The 15,268-nt window shown below is 47.3% G+C and overlaps 1 protein-coding gene across 2 annotated transcripts; it reads right to left on the bottom strand.

Moving 5' to 3' along the window:
• Positions 248-10,545, bottom strand: PRSS55 (protease, serine 55). 2 transcript variants are annotated; one of them, XM_021072645.1, is made up of 4 exons: positions 9,378-10,545; positions 9,052-9,211; positions 6,954-7,096; positions 248-834 (listed from the first exon to the last, which is right to left on the bottom strand). In XM_021072645.1, exons 2-4 carry the CDS (start codon positions 9,191-9,193, stop codon positions 514-516), a joined length of 606 nt encoding a protein of 201 aa, XP_020928304.1. In that variant the 5' UTR covers positions 9,194-9,211; positions 9,378-10,545; the 3' UTR covers positions 248-513. The 2 variants fall into 2 exon arrangements, with proteins under 2 accessions (XP_020928304.1, XP_020928303.1); XM_021072644.1 differs by having other exon boundaries at positions 9,052-10,545.

Raw genomic sequence — 15,268 nt, 5'->3', positions numbered from 1 at the left:
TGGCCACAGTGACTGTAGCAGCAGTGGGCCATGGCCTATGTGTCAAGAGAGTGAAACCATAGACTTTTGCTGAAATTATCAGGATTAAGTCTCTTTCTACTGAGGCTGCTAAGCTGGTAGGATGCAAACTGAAGTTACTAGTGCTCATTATGGCCACTGCTTAGAAGTCCTTTTGGGGAAACAGTTTCTGTTAACATCTGCTGAACTCCTGGATTCAGCCATGCCTGCAGCCAACTTACCATTCCAGTTTTTTTTTTTTTTTCCCTGTCATGTACCTCTATAAACAACCCTTTTGGCTTTAGATGGTTTGAGTTCAGTACCTCACCTGCAATGCAGAGCGTCCCTAAAGGGACTTAAAGCCCAGTCCCTAAACCATGGCTCCAGCCTGCCTGACTTCTGGTTCTTTCTGTTATTGGCTTCAGTTCTAGCCTTTAGCTCTAATCTGTAGTCAGTGTCTCTGCTGGTGGCTCATTCTCACACACCTTCCTTGGTTACAGAATAGCATCTGTTTTATTATCCGTAGAAAATGGCCTTTAACAGCATGGAGAGCAGAAGGCAGAGCTGGAGCCAGAATCTGGGGCTCTCTGGCTCTAGGAATTGTGAGGCCCGGGAGCTCTTTGGTTTCTCTTTAAGAGAGACTCTTATTTTCTTGACACTATAGGGTCTTCCCTCCATCTCAGTCACGTTCTTGATCCAGACTGTATAGTTTTCCAGTGAAGTGTATATTCCCGGGGTGTTCTTCTGCCCACAGCTCCTCCCCCAGCTGATGATGCCGACCTGGTACCATCTCTTGTCAGATTGCGTGGTACAGGCTAGAGGCCCCCCGCTGTCACCCTGTGGACAGAGAACACAGAGCAGTAGTGAGTCCCATTTTATTTATTTTTTTCCCTTTTCAGCCACACCCATGGCATATGGAATTTCCCAGGGCAGGGGTGGAATTGGATCCGCGCTGTGATGTACACCACAGCTGTGGCAGTGCCAGATCCTTAACCCACTGTGCAGGGCTGGGGATTGAACTGGTAAGCCACAGAGCCAAGCTATATCATTAACCAACTGTGCCACAGTGGGAACTCCCGAGAGTCCCATTCCAAACTGTCCCTTTGAGGCAGAGCCCAGCTCATTAGTAGAAGAGGGTCCATCAATCTCCCCACTCCAGACCATGGAGGGGCATGGCGTCATTGCCAATCCGTGCCCATCCATCCTGGCCCCATGGTGGGGGCGTGTGCCCCCCTCTGTCAGTCTGGCTCTGGGAATCTTAGCATGCAGGGTAGAGGGTGGGCTGTGGATGGGACTGGACTGGAGAGGGAGGAGGAGGGGGAGGGTTTGGTGGGAAAATAACTCCCTAAGCATCGAGGAGAGAGGGAGCCAGAACACAGGGAAAGTACTGCTTAGAGGAAAGGGCTGACCAGCTTTGGGGTCTTAAATCAGAAGGGACAGAGCTGTAAAGGGAAGGAATAAACACAGGATATAAGGGGTGCTGTTAGGGTTGTGGATGTGAATTGGGTCTCCCTTGATTTCTTCCTGAGAGTGAGAAAGAAGGATTCCATTTTCATTTCTTTGGTGTGGGTGTTTGCAGTGGGGTAGTGAGCTAAGCTTTTCTGAATGTGTGTCCCCCTCCAGGGTTGAATCACACGGGCCTACGACATATATATATATATATATATATATATATATATATGTATATATATATATATATATATGTATATATATATATATATATATGTATTTTTTTTTGTCTTTTTAGGGCCCCACCCACAGCATATGGAGGCTCTCAGGCTAGGGGTCGAATCAGAGCTGCAGTTGCCGGCCTACACCACAGCCATAGCAACATGGGATCTGAGCCATGTCTGCAACCTACACCGCAGCTCACAGCAACACCAGATCCTTAGCTCACTGAGCGAGGCCAGAGGTGGAACCTGCATCCTCATGGATACTAGTTGGGTTTGCTACCACTAAGCCACAACAGGAACACCTAAATTATTTTTATTATTATTATTATTTTTTTTTGTCTTTTTGCCTTTTCTAGGGCTGCTCCCGCAGCATATGGAGGTTCCCAGGCTAGGGGTCTAATCGGAGCTGTAGCCACCGGCCTACACCAGAGACAGAGCAACTCGGGATCCAAGCTGTGTCTATGACCTACACCACAGCTCACAGCAACGCCGGATCCTTAACCCACCGAGCAAGGCCAGGGATCGAACCTGAAACCCCATGGTTCCTAGTCAGATTCGTCAACCACTGAGCCACGACGGGAACTCCTAAATTATTTTTTTAAGTTGAACATTTTTTTTTGTCCTATAACATTAAGGGATTACAAAGAGGAAGAGTGCTAGAAAAAGTAAACCACCAAGTTCCATTGTGTTTAATTTTAATTTGTATTTTAAGCACAGCATAATCGTATTGCCGTTACTTTGAACATATTTAAGTGTTTTTTATCATAAAATTACAATTTTCCTTAATTATGTGATTATGTGTTATTTTCAAGTTTGCTACATTTAAAAGTGTGATTTTATTTTTAAGGGCAATTATTTTTAAACCCTAGGGGACTTTCTGCCTGGCTTATCTGTTTTCAATGTGATGATAATGTTATATAATTTCAGAAAAATGTCCTTGACTGGATCACTGTCAGCTTATTCTTAGCAATAGAAAGCTTTCTAAACAGAGAGCAAAGCTTTTCACTTCACGATTTTTTAAAAGGCTTAAAATGATAACAGCACATTTATTTATAGCACTCTTAAGTAATAGATGATTAATTTTAGAAGCTTTCATTAAAGTACATTTTGATAGGGGAGGGATTGGAGCAAAAATACTAAACTCCAGATGGTAGATCCAGCCATTGAAGCAAAAGGTACAGAAAATGTCCTCCAAGATGTCACTGGGTTATTTCAAATGTTGCCGCAATTGGCTTTGGCCATTTGAATAGGGACTGGTGTTGAATCAAAGAGATTGAAAGGACAGGTGTAAATACTGATGGGGCCTGATTCTTATATTCTTGGGTGAGCAGCAGGGGGGTGACAGCCTGGGACAACAGCAAGTCCCCATGCATGGCACAGCCTCCCTTACTGACCTTGCTCTGCTTGCTTCTCCACGCTCTTCCTTTGATACCTCTGGCTTCTGAAATATTCAAAGTTCCCTGAACCACAGTTTCCCCCAAAGTATCTCTGGAACGCCCTCTCTTTACAAGCCTACTATTAAATATCGTTTCCCCGTTTCTTTCTTTCTTTCTTTTTTTTTTTTTTTTTGGTCTTTTTAGGGCTGCATCTGTAGCATACGGAGGTTCTCAGGCTAGGGCTAGAATTGGAATTAAGCTGCAGGCCTACACCACAGCCACAGCAACGCCAGATCCGAAATGCGTCTGTGACCAACTGCAGCTCGAGGCAACACCAGAACCCACATCCCCATGGATACTGGTCAGGTTTGTTCCCACTGAGCCACAATGGGAACTCCTGTTTCCCCTTTTCAATTGATATTGGATCCCTGTCTCCTGCTCCAGTATGAACTGGTTGATCCCTAGGTCTGCGGCGTGGCTACGATCCGAGAGATTTTCACTTAACTGTTGTTATTGAAAAGCTTTCTCCCTCTCCCCCCTTTTTTGGCTGCCCCACTGGCATATGGAGTTCCTGGGGCCAGGGATCAGATCTGAGCCCCTAAGCCGCAGCTGCGGCAATGCTAGATCCTTAACCCACTGTGCCAGTCTGGGGATCGAACCTGCGTCCCAGCACCCCCAAGATGCCGCTGATACCATTGCACCACAGCAGGAACTCCTCTCTTTTCTAACTTTGATATCATTGTAGATTGATGTGTAGTTGTAAGAACTAATATAGGGAAATCCCATGTGCCCTTTACATATTTCCCCCAATAATACCATCTTGCAGAATTACATATATTATAGTAGTACCGCCAGGATATTAACATTGATACAATCAACACACAGAACATGTCCATCATGACAAGGATCCCTCATTCATGCTGCCCCTTTATGCTACATCCACTTCCCCCCAAGCCCTCCTTAAGCCCTGGCAACCACTAACCCTGTTCTCCCTTTCTATAATGTCAAGAATGTTATGTAAATGGAGTCATAGAGGGTGGGACCTTTGGGAGTTGGCTTATTTCACACAGCAGACGGCTCTGGACACAGCCACGTTTTTGCAAGGATCAACAGTTTGCTTCTTATCACAGCAGCATGGTATTGCCTCCTGTGGATGTACCGCAGTGTATTTAACTATCTGTGTCTTGAAGGTTATTTATTTCCAATTTTGGTCTACTGTGAGTAAATCTGCTGTAAACACTTCTGTACAGGGTTTTGTGTGAACCCAAGCCTTCGTTTCTCTGGAATAAATGCCTAAGAGTAGTATGTGCTAGGTTAGGGCACATTCAATTTTTAAAGAAACTAGAAAATTGTTTTCCAGAGTGATTAGACTTTTAAACTCCCCCCAGCAATGTATGAGTGACCCAGTCTCTCCGTGTTCTTGTCAGCATTTGGTGTTGTCACCATTTTTTTTTAAGCCATTCTGAGAAGTGTGTAGTGATATCTGATTATGGTTTTAATTTGCATTTGCTTGATGGCAAATGATGTTGACATCTTTTCATTTTCTTATTTTCCATCTGTATGTCCTTTTCAGTGAAATGTCTGTTCTTATCTTTTGCCCATTTTTGAATTTGATAGTTCGTTTTTCTATGTTGAGTTTGAGAGTTATTTATACATTCTGTGTACAGCTCCTTGGTTGGATATATCTCCTAATCAGTAACTTGTCTTTTCATCCTCTTAATATGGCCTTTCACACAGGAAAACTTTTTAATTTAGAAGAGGGCCAGTTGATCAATTTTTCCTTTTTTAAAAAAATTTTTTATGGTCACACCTGTAGCATATGCAAGTTCCTGGGCTAGGGACCAAATCTGAGCCACAGCTGTGACCTACACCACAGCTGTGGTAACTGGGTCTTTTAACACACTGTCCTGGGTGGCGAATCAAACCTGTGCCACTGCAGTCATATTCTTAACAACCCACGGCACCACAATGGAAACTCTGATCAATTTTTCCTTTTATGAGTTATGTTTTTGGTGTTATTCTATGTCCCAGAGGCTTTCTATGTTTGTTTTTTTCTTAAAAATTTTCAGGAGTTCCCGTCGTGGCACAGTGGTTAACGAATCCGACTAGGAACCATGAGGTTGCGGGTTCGGTCCCTGCCCTTGCTCAGTGGGTTAACGATCCGGCGTTGCTGTGAGCTGTGGTGTAGGTTGCAGACGCGGCTCGGATCCCGCGTTGCTGTGGCTCTGGCGTAGGCCGATGGCTACAGCTCTGATTCAACCCCTGGCCTGGGAACTTCCATATGCCATAGGAGCAGCCCAAGAAATAGCAACAACAACAACAATAACAACAACAACAACAAAAAAGACCAAAAAAAAAATTTTCAGAGTTTTACATCTTAAGGATGTGATCCATTTTGAGTTAATTTTGTTTGTTTGTTTGTTTTGTCTTTTTAGAACCTCACCCACAGCATATGGAGGGTCCCAGGCTAGGGGTGGAACTGGAGCTGTAGCTGCCAGCCTACACCGCAGCCACAGCAACACCAGATCCGAGCTGAGTCTGCGACCTACACAACAGCTCATGGCAACGCTGGATCTTTAACCCACTGAGAGAGACTAGGGATAGAACCTATGTCCTCATGGATACCAGTCAGAATAGTTTCCAAGGAGCCATGACGGGAACTCCAAGTTTTGTTTTGTTTTATTTTTCTTCCTAGGGCCGTACCTGCAGCACATGGAAGTAGCTAGGCTAGGGGGCTGATTGGAGCCTATGCCACAGCCACGGCGACACTGGATCCTTAATCCACTGAGGGAGGCCAGGGATGGAACTGCATCCTCACAGAGACTACATTGGGTCCTTAACTTGCTCAGCCACAACAGGAACTCCTGGAATCCACTCTTTCTTACTTCACAGCCCTTCCATAAGACAGTCTTCTCATCTCTCTGCAGAACGTTTAACACCTGCACTTACAGTTTTGCAACAATGACCATATCCACTGCCCAGCCAATGAGTAGGACTAAGGGGGCTCAACAGAGTGGTCTCCCTCAGGGTGGGTCCCTGCCATCCTTAGAGTCAGAGGAAGCTAATTTATGAGGACCCCCCCCCATGCCTATTTTTTCTAGCATCAATCAAAAAATGCTTTCCTTTAAAAATTTTTTGTGTTCATTTTATTATTATTATTTTTATTAATCTTTTTAGGGCCACACTGCAGCATATGGAGGTTCCCAGGCTAGGGGTGGAATTGGAGCCGCAGCGAAGCAGGATGCGAGCTCCATCTGACACCTACACCACAGCTCACAGCAACGCACTTAACTCACTGAGCGAGGCCAGGGATCGAACCCATGTCTTCATGGATGCTGGTCAGGTTCGTTAACCACTGAGCTATGACGGGAAAGCCTGTGTTCATTTTATTAAAGAGAACTTAAGCTACCAGACTTTGGCTCAATGAAACTCATATGCACACTGCAGTGCATTATGGTTGTTTACCCAACTGCCTGCCCCGGAGACCATGGGCTCCTTCAGGCGAGAAACCGTGTCTCATCAATGGTTGCATCCCCAGGACTTAGTATATTCAACACAGGCAGCTAATATTAGTGAAGTAAAACAATTCCTTGCATGCATCTCAAAACCTCCTTGGCTTTGTGTTTTTTAAAAGTCTCAGGCATGAAAAAAGTCTTGGGGTCCTCCTTGGAGAAACCAGAAGTATTTATGTAGGGTCGCGTATGGACTCCCAGGCCTGTGCGGACTCCCAAGGACCTGACAGGAAGTATTCCTGAGACTGTATTTCTATTCCCATGTCTGATCCTGCTTCCTGCCCATTTTGCTAACTCTTATTGTCCATTCCCAGTGGAGAGAGGACACCTTTGCGCTGGCAGCTCCAAGAGGATGGAGGCCCGTAGGGGTAGGGAGGGGGATACACCCAACTTACCTGGCAGGCATCATAGCTCTCGTTCTGGTAACCAGCACACAGCATATTTTTGGTAAGTTTTGGAAATTGCTTTAAACACTTTCCCCAGTCCACAATGGTCATGGGCACTTTCATCAGCTCAGTTTCCATGGGCTCTTTGGTACCTGAGCCACAGAGAAAGCCCATTAGAAAAGTCACTGAACAGCAACCCCAGTGCCAATAATGCAACTGTGTGTGCCCTAGGCCACCTGGCCCATACCTGAGTCCCATGCTTGTGTCCCGCCAGCCACTCATCCATTTTTCTCCACATCCTAACAGAATCTCACCCCCACTTCCTTCTAGTAATCCCTTGTAGTTTACTCACTCCACCACCCCAGGCTCTTCCAAACAAGTCCCCATCTACTTGAATTATCCTTCCCATTCAAAATCACAGTCCTGCCTCCAAGACTTCCAACTTAGAGTTCCTGCTGTGGCTCAGTGGTACCGAACCCCACTAGTATTCATGAGGATGCGGGTTCAATCCTTAGCCTTCCTCAGTGGGTTAAGGATCCAGCATTGCTAGGGCTGTGGGGTAGGCTGGCAGCTGCAGCTCCAATTTAACCCCTAGCCTGGGAACTTCCATATCCTGCAGGTGTGGCCCTAAATTAAAAAAAAAAAAAGACAGCTTTCAACTTGACTCCTATAGTCCTACAGACTTGACTTCTTGGAACCTGCTATGGCTCACTTCTCAGCACAATCCTGCCCCTTCAGCATACTCGCCTATCACTACTTTCTATTAGGCAAGGAGGACACCTCTAATGTAGGGCTGCAGAAACGGGGTTTGCCATCCCAGTGAAAAAGCTTCTGGTCCCCCAGACAAAGGTAGGTTGGCTGAGAGTCCTTACAGGAGTGTCTGCCAAGGGCTCTGCTGGACTGCCAGCTTCCAGGAATTTGTCTGGACTTCTCTCTGTCTCATTAACTCTGACTACCCCGAGATTTCAAAAGCCTTCTCCTTACTGAGTATTTGTAATCTTGCAGGCACCCATCTGCCTCTTCCTTACTTCTAAATTTTGAGTCGTGCCCGGAGCCCTGAACTGGTGTAACATCAGCTGCCTCCTAGTTACCAAACTTCTGAAACACCTGTCATCTTTCAGACCCCAGCTCATTGCAAAGCATCTCTAAGGACCAAGAGTCTTGTTCAGGCCTGAGCTAGTGCTGTGCTGTTCCCATCCCTCCCCTACTTATATGCTCTTGGTTTTGTTGAGTTTTCTTTGGGGACAGTCCAGCGGGGCTTTCAGAATCCCTTTATGTCCTGGGACAGTTCCTCCTATTTTGGCCAAGTGACAACGTAACAACAAGTAACAACAGATTCATTTCTAAGAACGGCTGGGCACCACTCCAGGACCATCAAAAGCCTAGGCCAGGGCAGGCATCTTCAATGCCTCTAGGGACCAGGTGGGAAACATCAATGTGTGAAGCAGGGAGATATGACAGGATAGAGGAGAGAGCCCCTGGCAAACTGGAGCATTTAAATTCAATTAAACAAATAAGACTGCTTTGTGCAGGCAGGATAGGACCACACCCAGGGCCTGGCTCACACACCTGGCATCTAGGCTCGGGGCCTTGCGGGGGATGTTTCCTTGGCACCTGGAAGAGGCTGAGATCTGGCCTTGTTGAGTTTCTTCTCCTTCTTCTTCTTCTTCTTCTTCTTCTTCTTCTTCTTCTTCTTTTTTTTTTTTTGCTTTTTAGGGCCGTACCCTTGGCATATGGAGGTTCCCAGGCCAGGGGTCAAATCAGAGCTACAGCTTCCAGCCTACGCCACAGCCACAGCACTCGGAATCCAAGCCTCATCTACAGCTCACAGCAACACTGGATCCTTAACCCACTGAGCAAGGGCAGGGATCAAACCTGCAACCTTATGGTTCCTAGTTGGATTTGTGTCCACTGCACCATAGCGGGAACTCTAGGCCTCGGTGAGTTTCTGGTGTGCAGGGATTTGTTCTAATGCAAGCCCCCTCACCCTGCTCCTTCCTCACCCTCTCCCCCCTCCCTCTCCTTTAGGTTTACTGGTCCATCTTCAGATGCCCTTGCTGTGGCTCTTCCCCCAGCTGCTCCCAGGAGATGCCGACCAGTTACGTACCAGTTTTGATCTGCCCCCATCCTGTCACCCAGCATTGGTGCCACGTGGAGGGGCCGGGCTGCTTGGGCATGCAGATGGGTTTTTTCAGGTTGTTGAACGCGATGGGCGTGTCCAGCAGGAGCAGGGCGATATCATTGTTCATGTTGCTTCTTTGAAAGTCCTTGTGAAGAATTATCCGAGTGACTCCCTTTATATCCAGGGATGGGCTGATTAAGCTATTGGTTCCCAAGACGACTCTCAGTTCTCTTAGCCTCAGGGCAGAGGAAGAGGAGAAAATAGGAGGGAAAGTGACAAGGCAAATAGATTTGGTTGTGCCCCCCACTAACCTCAATCCCATGTAGTTCAGGGGCCTTTCAGACTTGTCCAACTGGGGCTGTTGCTCAGAGGATGTGAGAATTTGAAAAAAGATAGAGAACGGGGGTGAAACAGCCAGTGTGGCTGAATACAGCACCAGCATCGTCCCAGGGACATAAATGAGATGCTCCAGCCTCATGGGGCAAAGGCAGGACTTAGCTTTTGGCCCCCAAAGAGCCTACTTGGCACAGATCAAACTAGCCTTCAGATAGATAAGGATTATTATATCAATTTGTCTACCAGCAACTTAGAAATTCTGGAACAGAATTTTTTTTTTTTTTTTTTTTGCAACACACACAACTGACCAAAGTTTAATATTCAGAATATATAAAGTGATCCTATAAAACGAATTTATTTGTAGAATAAAAAAAAAACTTGAACATACACTTCAAAAGAGAAAATATACTAATACACTTGAAAATATGCACTTAGCAGCAGTAACAAAAAGTGCACATAACACTACAATTATAATCATCTTTCATGCCTACCAGAAAAGCAACAATTAAAAATTCTGAAAAGTAGCAGGGATTGGTGATGATTTTAACACTTATACACCACCGGTGGAAATCTAAATTGGTGCGATCCCTTTGGAAAATAGTTTGGCATTTTCTAATGAACTTGAAGACACACAAGCCCTGTGATTCCACATCTCTCCTAGGAATAAACTCTTGTACACATGCACCAGAAGACCCGTGCAAGAATCAGGAACCGAATTTCATCTAGACCTGCCACTGAAGAAGCAGAAAGAAACTTCAGTAATAATTCAGGACTTTCCCTCCAGGCAGAATGGCCAGGAACTTTCCAACAGCCAATCCTTAAATATCGCATGGGAGCAGATGCATCAAGGCTCCTACGCCCCGGGAAAACTTTCCCCAGGCTTTTGATTAATTCTTTAAAGTTCCTCTTTCTGTGTATCTTCAAACTTTCTTGAGGTGAAGTAGCAGAAAGCACAAGTGCTGGAACTGGATTTAAATCCTCTTTCTGTCTAGTAGACGTGTACTTTGGGGGAGTCACCCAAACTTATTGGACTTCACTTTCCTTTTCTTTCTTTATTTTTAAAAATTTTATTATTTTGGGTGGGGGGGGCACACCTGCAGCATATGGAGGTTCCTAGGCTTGGGGTCTAATTGGAGCTACAGCCACCCACCTATGCCACAGCCACAGCAACGCTGGATCCAAGCCACATCTGCAACCTACACCACAGCTCATGGCCACGCTGGATCCTTAACCCACTGAGTGAGGCCAGGGATCGAACCCACAACCTCATGGTTCCTAGTCGAATTCGTTTCCACTGTGCCACGATGGGAACTCCTCCTTCTCCTTAAAATAAGTGTACTCAGGAGTTCCCATTGTGGCTCGGCAGATTAAGAACCCAACTGGTATTCATGAGAATGTGGGTTCGATCCCTGGCCTCACTCAGTAGGTTAAGTTGGTTGCCCTGAGCTGTGGTGTAAATCACAGAAGAGTCTGGGATCCTGCAATGCTGTGGCTGTGGCTTAGGCCTGAAGCAACCTCTGATTTGACCCTTAGCCTAGGAACTTCCATATGCCTTCCATAGGGCCCTAAAAATAAAAATAAATAAATAAATACATAATAAAATAAGGGTGTTCATTTTACTGGCCTCAGGGTCATTGTCTGATTAAATAAGTTAATGCAGGTAGTTTCTTAGCAGGTCACTGGCATAGAATTAGTCATCAGTAAATTCTCTACTTTCTTCCAGTCTCCTGGAGTGCAGAGAAAACTCTACAAGGAGCAAGGAAGTCTGGTGTCAGACAGCCCAGGAGCCCAGACTTCCAGAGTCAGGAGGACTTCCTCCTGGAAGGACTTGAGTGTCCGAGGAGAGAGGGACAGACCGAGCCACAGAGGCTCCTGGACAGGACAGTGTGTGACCTCAGGGAAGCCATAGTTACTGATGCTGGCTGACAACCAGGAGGGCATAGCTGAGCCAGCCTTGGGTTTACAGCCTCCTCATCCCCAGGGGTGGGGGGTGGGGATGGGTGACCCAGGAATGACCAGCCCTAGGAGTACCCTCGGCAGCCTGGTCCGGCTGAGCGTGGGGGTCCCCTGCCCACCCCCCCCATTCCTGCCCCGTCAGAAGCAACAAGGACACGGGTTCTTGGTACTTACACAATCTCCTCAGACAACAAGCAGTGAGCCGCGGAGATAATCCACCACTCGCTGATGATGGCGCCACCACAGAAATGTTCATTTCCTGCCTGAATACTCACCTGCCATGGAAACTCACCCACCTCAGCCTCCGTGCCCCCTATAATTCTGGAATATTGAGCTCCTCCCTCAAAAAGCGGTCTTTCACCACATTCTGGTAGAAGGGAAGAGAAAGGAAGAGAAAAGATACAAAACTCAGTCAATATCCATAGGAGGCCTTGAAGTAGCTATCATTATACCCATTCTAGGGATGGAGAAGCTGAGACCACCCACTGAAACACCCTTAGGAACACGAGTAAGCCAACAGATGCTTCATATTTGTTGCAGAGTCTGAGACGTGGGTCAGAAGGGTTGGCTCTCTCTCTTCCAGACAGGCTAGTCATTTCCCTGAGTTTGTTTCTGTTTTCATCCAAGAGAAATCAGAGGAAAAGACTTGCCCAGGGCCAGAATAATTGTTTGGCAGAATAATGCCCTCCCACCAAAAGACGTCCATGTCCCAAGGGACTATACCCTGGAACTTGTGACTATGTTACTATACAAGGCAAAGGGACTTTGGAGATGGAATTAAGGTGACTAATCAACTGAATTTAAAAGGGGGAGATTAGCCCAGTAATTTGAGCAGGCCCAATGTCATCACATGGGTCCTTAAACACGGTGAAGGGAGGCAGAAGAAGAGAGATGCGGCTACAAAAGAAAGGCACCAGGAGAGGCAGTGTTGCCAGCTTTGAAGACGGAGGGGCCACAAGCCAAGGTATATGATGACTTTTTTTTTTTTTTTTTTTTTTTTTGGTCTTTTTGTCTTTGTTGTTGTTGTTGTTGCTATTTCTTGGGCTGCTCCTGCAGCATATGGAGGTTCCCAGGCTAGGGGTCAAATCGGAGCTGTAGCCACCAGCCTACACCAGAGCCACAGCAACGTGGGATCCGAGCCGCGTCTGCAACCTACACCACAGCTCACGGCAACGCCGGATCGTTAACCCACTGAGCAAGGGCAGGGACCGAACCCGCAACCTCATGGTTCCTAGTCGGATTCGTTAACCACTGCGCCACAAACAGGAACTCCTATGATGACTTTTTTAAGCTAGAAAAGGCAGGGCAACAGACTCCCTTCTGGAGCCTTCTCCAATAGGGAACGCAGTCCTGCTGACCCTTGATCTTAGCCCAGGGAGACCCAGGTTAGAGTTCTTTCCTGTAGAACTGTAAGAAGAGAAATTCTTGTTGTTCAAGCCACTAAGTTCGTGGTAGTTTGTTACAGCAGCAAGAGCAAACAATGCACACAGGAAACCAGAAGGGTGGCTGGGAAAGGGCTGGAACCTCCTGGAAGCCCTGAGTTATTCTAGGTTAGAATATTCTGCTCCAGGCCAAGCACTGCTGTAGCCTGGGAGCAAAAACCACAGCTGCCCGTGGGGAAGAGAAACTTGCTTTCTGGACAGAGTCCAGACCCAGCCCCTCATCCCCAGGAAGAGGAGCACACAAGTATTTGCTGACTTGCTTGTGTTTCTTATGTTCTGGAACAAGCAGTGAGTTTGAATTCAAAGAGCTTAAGAACCACCCTCCCCTTTCTTGATGCTTCTTTTCCAACTATCCACTCAGAGGTTTTAAGGACCTTGTAGTATGGGTGGGAGGAACCCAGTGGTGGTATTTTTGGTTTAAAAATAAAATGGAGTGGTGTTCCTGTCGTGGCACAGCAGAAACGAATCCGACTAGGAACCATGAGGTTGCGGGTTCAACCCCTGGCCTTGCTCAGTGGGTGAAGGATTTGGCATTGCTGTGAGCTGTGGTGTAGGTCGCAGACGCAGCTCGGATCCAGCGTTGCTGTGGCTGCGATGTAGGCCGGCGGCTACAGCTCCAATTGGACCCCTCGCCTGGAAACTTCCATATGCCTCAGATGCAGGCCTAAAAAGATAATCAATCAATCAATAGAATTTAAAAAAAAAAAAAAAAAAAAAGGAGTGAAAATGTATTGGTATGTGTCCATAGCCTTCCACTGGCTGTTAGAAACACACAAAGGCTTTTCCCAGGACTTTTAGGTCTGCAGTTTCTCCTTTATTTATCAAACTTAAATATGTGTTTACCACGTGTCAGGCACCGTTACAAGCTCTAGGGTCCTACTGCCCAAGTCTAAATCCTGGATCTGTGGCTTATTTGCTGAATGACTTGGGAAAAATGACTTACTCTTGCTTTTCCTCCTTTTCTTCATTCCCCAAACAGACATAAGCTAATACCTACCCTATAAAATAGGTTGCTTTTTTTTTCAATTTTTTGGGGTTTGTTTTTGTGTTTTGTTTTTTGGCTCTGCCCATGGCATGAGGAAGTTCCCAGGGCAGCGATCAAACCTGAGCCACAGCAGCGACCCAAGGCACAGTAGTGACCATGCTGGATCCTTAACCCACTGAGCCACCAGAGAACTCCTACCCTATAAAACAGATGTACTGATTAAATGTGATAATGGGTGCTGAAGTGCCCAACACAGTGCTTGGCACAGAGTAAATCCTCAAGCCAGGTTAGCTGTCACCTTGTACCAAAGGCCCCCTTTCCTTGATCTTGAGAGCCCACACCTCTGATGTGGATTGATGCAGACTTACAGACGAACGCTATGAAACCCTAAGCCATGATGGAGGCAGTGCCAAAATGGTGAGACGAGATTCGGGCTGTCAGTGGTGTTTGGACCCGCTCACAGGCAGGCAAGCTCTGCTGATTTTCTCCCCACACCACCCACTGCCCCCTATTCACCCAGTGTAGCCAAGGCCAGGCCAGAATGAAGCCAGGGATACAGGAGACCATGTGCAGACCGGGAAATGCAGCACTAGAGTCACACTGGGGCCAATCCCAGCTCTACCTTTTCTGTGCTGTGTGACCCTGGACCAATCTCCAACCTCCCTGAGGCTCAGAGTTCCTCATGCACCTGTAGGGTTGAGAGTGGAGAGCCCAACGTGATAGTGTGGGCATTGAACTGGGGAAAGCACTTGACTCCTAATAGCTTCCTTCTGACCTCAGCCACACTCCCCCACCCCCCTGGAGAGAAATAACCAATCAGGAGCTTTGAGGAGCCCCACCTGCCTGCACACAGGGGTGTGCCCAGCCTCTGCTCTGCACCTGCAGCTCCTGGAGTCCACCCCTGTTCCTCTGATGCATCAAAGAATCAGGCTGATGCTCAGCTCCTTCTGGGCCTGTGTTTCTGGGCCCCCCATCATTCATTCAGGGGTAAAGTCTTGGATTTCAAAACCCGAAACTTAAGGTCAGCCAGGTTGAATTTGAGGGTGGGGCCAAGAGAAGGAGGAAGGGAAGTGGGAGGTGGTTTCCAGGGGGGCGGCATGGAAACCTGAAGCTCCTGCTCTTGTGAGCCCACCTTTCAGCAGCCAACAAGCTAACCCATGAGCTGGTCCACTGCCTCTCTCCCTCGGCCCCTAATGCTCACCACAGAAGGGATGGGAGGGAGTGAGCAGGGCTGCCTGAGGGCCTGGCCCTGCCTGGAGAGCTGCTCTGGCCTCGGACTGGCGTCCACGTACCAAGATGTGGGTCCTCGGCCTGGGCCATGAGCAGCAAAAGTGACCACAGAAGCATGGCCCTCATCCTGCTCATCATGGCTGCTGGCCTGGGAGGTCACGGAGGCCGGGGCTGAGGGGAATGATGCTGGCTGGCTGAGGAGGCCTCCCCCCTCACCAGCCAGTCCCGCCAGCGATGTCACAATGGGCTGTGG

The sequence above is a fragment of the Sus scrofa genome, chromosome 14, assembly GCF_000003025.6.
Source record: "Sus scrofa isolate TJ Tabasco breed Duroc chromosome 14, Sscrofa11.1, whole genome shotgun sequence".
NCBI classification, from domain to species: domain Eukaryota; kingdom Metazoa; phylum Chordata; class Mammalia; order Artiodactyla; family Suidae; genus Sus; species Sus scrofa.
This window is presented reverse-complemented; position numbering and strand designations above follow the sequence as displayed.